General features: G+C 37.4%; 1 protein-coding gene across 1 annotated transcript; it reads right to left on the bottom strand.

The window, feature by feature from the left end:
• Positions 1 to 140: 140 nt before the first annotated feature.
• Positions 141 to 5,553, bottom strand: dhrs1 (dehydrogenase/reductase (SDR family) member 1). The gene is made up of 9 exons (XM_015014866.1): positions 5,383 to 5,553; positions 2,999 to 3,148; positions 2,739 to 2,882; positions 2,090 to 2,169; positions 1,841 to 1,973; positions 1,585 to 1,728; positions 1,430 to 1,499; positions 931 to 1,011; positions 141 to 793 (listed from the first exon to the last, which is right to left on the bottom strand). Exons 2-9 carry the CDS (start codon positions 3,140 to 3,142, stop codon positions 657 to 659), a joined length of 933 nt encoding a protein of 310 aa, XP_014870352.1. The 5' UTR covers positions 3,143 to 3,148; positions 5,383 to 5,553; the 3' UTR covers positions 141 to 656.
• Between the last annotated feature and the right edge of the window lie 384 nt (positions 5,554 to 5,937).

Below are 5,937 nucleotides of genomic sequence, written 5' to 3'. Positions count from 1 at the left end.
TGTCCCCCGGAGGAAAAATAAGGGCCGTTTACAGAAATAAATTAGCAAATAAAAAAAAAAAAAAAAAAAAAAACACATCAAGCACAAACAATGACTGCCTGCACATCAAAAAAAAAAAAAAAAAAAAAAAAAACAGTAAAGGCAGAGATTAAGTATGAGAGCAGGCTAAACATGACACTAAAACTCTACATTCAATGTAAAATCACACTTCTTTTCAGCTGATTGGGTTAAACTTCACATTTTTATCTTTCAAACATCTTCAGGCAGAAGGAGCTCATGTCTGACACCCCAGAGAAACACCAGTTCCTGTTTTTCTTTCTTCCACAATAGTAATGAAATACATTCAGCGGTTAGTTCAAAAGGACTTCTTTAAACTGCACAGTTAGTGTTGTTACAATCACATTGGGAAGGTTCACCTTTGGCTGACATCAGTGCTAACGTTAAGCTTACTTCATGTGGACCTTTTCACTGATACAATTTTAGCACATCTTCAACATTAAATAATATCCTTATTTGCAATCTGACTGAGTCAAGACTATGTCTTTCCCCCCCAAAAAAAAAAGAAAAAAAGGAAAATTTTTGTCATTCATGGAGTTGCTTAGCACAGATATTAAAACTGTACAGTATGGCGTTGTGGAGAGTGATGAGGGAACCCATCAGAAGCGTCCGTTAGCCAGCGTGAGCACAAAGCGAGGCAGGCGAAGAAACGAGGGGATGACTGCTGAAAGCCAGGAGAGGTACGGGACCTGGGTCAGGAGGAATTTTAGGGACGTAAAATCTGTTACATCCCGCCCTGAAGGGGGAAAAAAAAAAAAAGACAACATATTTTTCTTTGAACTATTGCAGACTACTCTGTTGACTAACAGGATGAAATGAGTATCATGACCACTAGGCAGGTGGTTATTGTTGTATGACTGTTAGTAGTATTACCATCAACATCTTTAATGCCATATCGTCTGGCCAGGTCACACGTCATGAGCACCTTCCCAGTCAGGGACATCAGATTTTTATCTAGCAGACAAAAACAAAAGCAGCTTTAAAACAATCCATCTGTGTAAGATGTTAATTTACACTGGCTTAAGTGTGCACCTCTGTTAAAATTCCAGATTTTGAGACTTAAAAATTTGATTATGACCAATCATTTTCTTCCACCTTCAATGTAACATGTCCTGTACAATTCAACGTGACAAAACAAAATCTGGGGGAACATGAAACAAGGGGAGTAACATGGTAACATAAGTGTAAATACTTTGTTAAAACACTTTCTGATTTAATTGCCTCATTCAGTCTTTTTGATAGGAGACAATCAGCATCACACACCCTGACATGGTGATATTTGCACTCTCTATCATGCAAAATTCTCAATCACATTTACCGATTAAGAAAAAGTTGCTTCTATACATTTTTGAGATCTTTAATGATAACTCACCATTAGCCAGGCTGACGATGCACTTCCCACTTAGTTCTGTAGTTTCCCCATTGGCGAACACATCTTTATACTGAGGAAAATCAAAGTCAACAGTTAAGACAGAATTAGAAATTGACCATTTATGCAAATAGACTCGCTATCCAATGGTGGCCTACCTTGGGATTCAAACCCTGCGGTGCATCTTTCTGTATTATCAGCTGCGATATAAGCTCTGTTTGTACCGGTCCTGGCCACAGACTGATGGAGGTCACTCCTCTGCTTTTCAGCTCAACCGCCATGTCAGCTGCCAGCCTGTCACACTGGAAAAACACAAAACAAAAACAGGTTTTCATGACAGTAATGAGATATAAGACAAACTGTGCATTTTGATATCAAACTGAATGGCAAATTGAATCAAGTGGAAGAACTTACAGCAGCTTTACCAACCCCGTACGCTACGTTGAAGAGGTAATGCAATCCGCCCATAGATGAAACGGTCACTATAAATCCATGGCCTTGGGCCACCATCAATCGAGATCCATAAACTGAGAAAAAGTAGTGCCCCCTAAAAAAACACAACAAAAATAACAATAACAACTGAAGTTATAGCTGATCAGAAGAAAATGTGCAAGATGAGACTGTGGGACAATATGATTTAGAGTGTCTGACAGATAACAGTACCTCAGGCCTGTGTTGTTGATAGAATCCCAAATAGACGGATCGGTTTCCCAGAACTTCTTACCCATGTTGTCAAAAATATCCTGGAATGACAATTTAAATTCAACACATTATGTTCAAATCTTTACTTCCTTTCATTCATTTACTTTTTGTTTTTCCCAAAAAAAAAAAAAAAGCCAACCAAAATCACGTTCACTATTTTAAATCTGTATTTAACATGGAAGCTTTGAGCGGACGTTTTCCGCATATACTTTTTCCAGATGGTTTTCTCAAGATCACAAGTTAATTTGCCAACAGTTTTATCGAGATAACAAGTTATTCCAATGGTTTTCTCGAGATCACAAGTTCGTTTCTTGATGGTTTTCTCGTGATCATGGTGTGTATGTTAAGCTTGATTCCATCCTTCACTTATTCACAGCATTATTCAAGACATGACACTTGTATACTCTCGCTGTTACGGCATGCATTTGAAGGACAGAATCAGGTTTAACACACACCCATCATCTGGAGATCTTAAACAAAAATATTGGAAAATTAACTCGTTATCTCAACAAAGCCATCAGGTGAAATTATATGTGGAATACATCCTCCACATATGACTTCTGTAATTTAATACTAAGAACTGTTTCATGAGTGTTTTATTGATACAAACCTGAACTCCAGCGTAGGCATTGTTCACCAAGATGTCCAGTCTGCCATCCTGCTCTTGTTTGATCCTTTCAAAAAGTGCCTTGATGTCTTCCGCTTTTGTGGAATCACAGATCACTGGAACGCCCTTCCCACCTCTCTCAGTCACCTACATTATAATTAAGGGCGTCAGAAAAATACAACGTACCGACAAGTATTGTGCAAAAAGCTTGACTTGCAAAGTAATCTGATTTCATTTAAGAAAAAGAAAGGTTTAAAGTTCACCTCAGCAGCAGTTTGTTTGAGGGTTTTCTCTTGCCGTCCTGTGATGTAGACAGTAGCTCCGGCCTCAGACAGCTGGAGTGCTATTCCTCTGCCGATGCCCCTGGAGGCACCAGTAACTACACACACCCAGCCGGAGAGGGACATCTTGGCCTGCAAGAGGTAAATTTGCAACATAAGCCAATGGTTCTCCAACCTTTTCTGACAAGTACCACATTTGTACATTTGTCATTTTGATTACTCAAAGAGTGCCAAACTCTTTGTGATGATGTTTTGTTCCAACCATGAGTCAGTTTGTACACCCCACTCAAATGTACAAAATTAGAATACGACATACAACCAATACCGAAATCTCAGATTACTGAAAAGTATGACTACGTATGTCATCAATGCTGCATTGCAAGGAGGCAATCAGTCTGTGATTCTGCTGAGGTATTTAGGAAGCCTAGGTTGCTTTAATAGTGGCCTTCAGCTCATCTACATTGCTGGGTCTGGTGTCGCTCATGTTCCTCTTGACAATTACCCCTAGATGCTGTACGGGTTTAGGTCAGAGCAGCTTGCTAGCCACATCAAAACACAGGGTGACCATTAAAGTGGGCAGTGGAATATTGGCAAGTTCTGCTGGACAATAAAATCAGCATCTCAATGAAACTTGTCAGTAAAAGGGAGCATAAAAAGTTCTAGGATTTCCAGATAGATAGACTTGATAAAACACAGTGGAATGACAGCAGTAGATGACATGGCTTCTCCAATCATCACTGACTATAGAAACTTCACACCGGACCCCAAGCAGCTTGGATTCTGTGCCTCTCCACTCATCCTCCAGACTCTCCTTGATTTCCAAATAAAATGCAAAGTTTACCTTCATACGATACGAAACGAGAACTTTGGACCTCTGGACAACATCCCAGTTGTCCAGAGGTCATCTAGGCGGTTTCTCCTTAGTCCAGGTATGGCACTTTTCCTTTCACTCAACTTTCTACTAATATGCTCCATGAACAGCCAGCTAATCTTTGATCATTCGTGGTGTACACTTACTGATTGTTGGATGACATTCGTGTCAGCAGTTTTCCTCACGGATGTGCAAGAATTAGGACAGCCATAACAAGTCATTTCTGTCTTAAAAATCTCCTTTTCAATAGAATTTAAGATTTACATTTTCAATGGAATGAACTTCAGTTTTTGATAGCTGCAAGCCACAATTATAAAAAATAAACCAGAAAAAACCTTGTGGGATGTATCACCGAGTGTATTGAATACATACATGACGTGAATTCAATTTCTAAAGTAAATTAACTTTTCAAATTTATTGTAATCCCACCCACAATTGTTCCTGGTTGACCGTCATCCATTTCAGTTCTTTCTTGAATTTCTCAAAATATGTTGCACTCCATTTATCTGTAGAGTAGTTTTTGATGATGATGATGATGATGACGATGATGATGATAAATTGATTTCAGACATTTCACCAAGAGAAAACCACACATAATAAAAAGTAGTATTTGCATATTTTCTCAGTGTAAATGCAGTACCCTATTACCAACCACATATAAACTAATACATGCAAATAAACCGGTTTGCGCATACAGTTTATCCTAGCTTACAATGATACATTAGCTTCAAATTTACCTTGTAAATAGTTTAGATAAGGTTTCTCTCAGTTCAGGTAAATATCATGTTTATAGAACCACTGATAAAAGCGTTAAAATAAATTAGATGAGATTAATGTCTGTGGTTTATGAGGGAGGAATGGAGGCAGCCACGGTTACATAAGTGCCACGCTGCACTGTTGCTTCTTGCTGTCCAAAGTTCACTAGAAGTCAAACCGCATTCTGTCTTAAAAAAACACTTTAGGTCCAGTAATCATTAGTCAGCAGCAACCAGCCAACATGCCTATATTATAGTAACGAAATATGTAAGCAATCAGTGGAAGAGCTTTTGGTGAAAATTAGAACTATTTAATAAACTTTATGGTGAGGATTTCTTATGGTTTAATTATTGATCAACTACATGAATTTTATTTATTTATTTTTTTAACTTTAGGTTACTATTTTTTTCCTTTAGTAAAATCCACAGTCGCTTTTCAGTTTTCATTGTGATACTAATTTATTTCCATCCTTATCAAGTCCTGCTGAAGATAAACAGTGATTACAAGCGAATGTTATTCTCAAAAAGAATACGTAAAATATTAGTTGTAGACAGGCGCTTTGGGCAGCACACTAAAATTTAACATACATAATGGAAATTTTTTTTAGCGCTCATTCGCAATGTTGACAAAGTGAATAATATATATAACCTAGTACAGTGTACGCCCCAAAAAATTACACTAACTCTATAAAAATAAAGCAGATAAGCTGTTGTTTTACCGACAAAAAAATAAAGCTTACGTTGTATTAGAGAGCGGCGGATCTGGTTTGTCTAGTCCCTGTTGTTTGAGCAGTCTTTTCCAAGGAAGAATGAGAGCAACTGGCAGTGCTGATTTTCGGTGGACTGTCGATGCTGGTTTGGTGACATCACAAGTTTGTCACCAGATCCATGTTACACGGATATCCAAAAAAAAAATAAAAATACACTGCTTCTGTAAATATCGCGAGAAAAGGGTGTTGAAAGTATCGCGAGAGCATTTTAAAGAAGCTCAAAAGCACATTTACTTCATGTGTAATTTGTTTTTATTCATTTTTATTATAATTTTGTACCTGTGGTGTTAGCTAACCATGGAACACGACAGGTTACAGTTAACTTGCAAAAAAAGTTAATTATTTTGAATGTCAAGAGTGAATATAACTTTCGAAACACCAGAAGATGGCGCTGTTTATTAAACAACCAGAAAATCCTAGAACACGATAGGATTATAGAACTTGTTTTTGTTACTAATTTAGAAAAAAACAGTTTACTGGCTATATTTAATCGTATTATTATTATTATTATTATTATTATTATTA

Source organism: Poecilia latipinna, unplaced genomic scaffold (assembly GCF_001443285.1).
Source record: "Poecilia latipinna isolate Pla-1442-1.1 unplaced genomic scaffold, P_latipinna-1.0 Scaffold1855, whole genome shotgun sequence".
Lineage (NCBI taxonomy): Eukaryota > Metazoa > Chordata > Actinopteri > Cyprinodontiformes > Poeciliidae > Poecilia > Poecilia latipinna.
The sequence above is the reverse complement of the archived record's forward strand: the minus strand, read 5'-3'. Positions and strand labels throughout refer to the sequence as shown.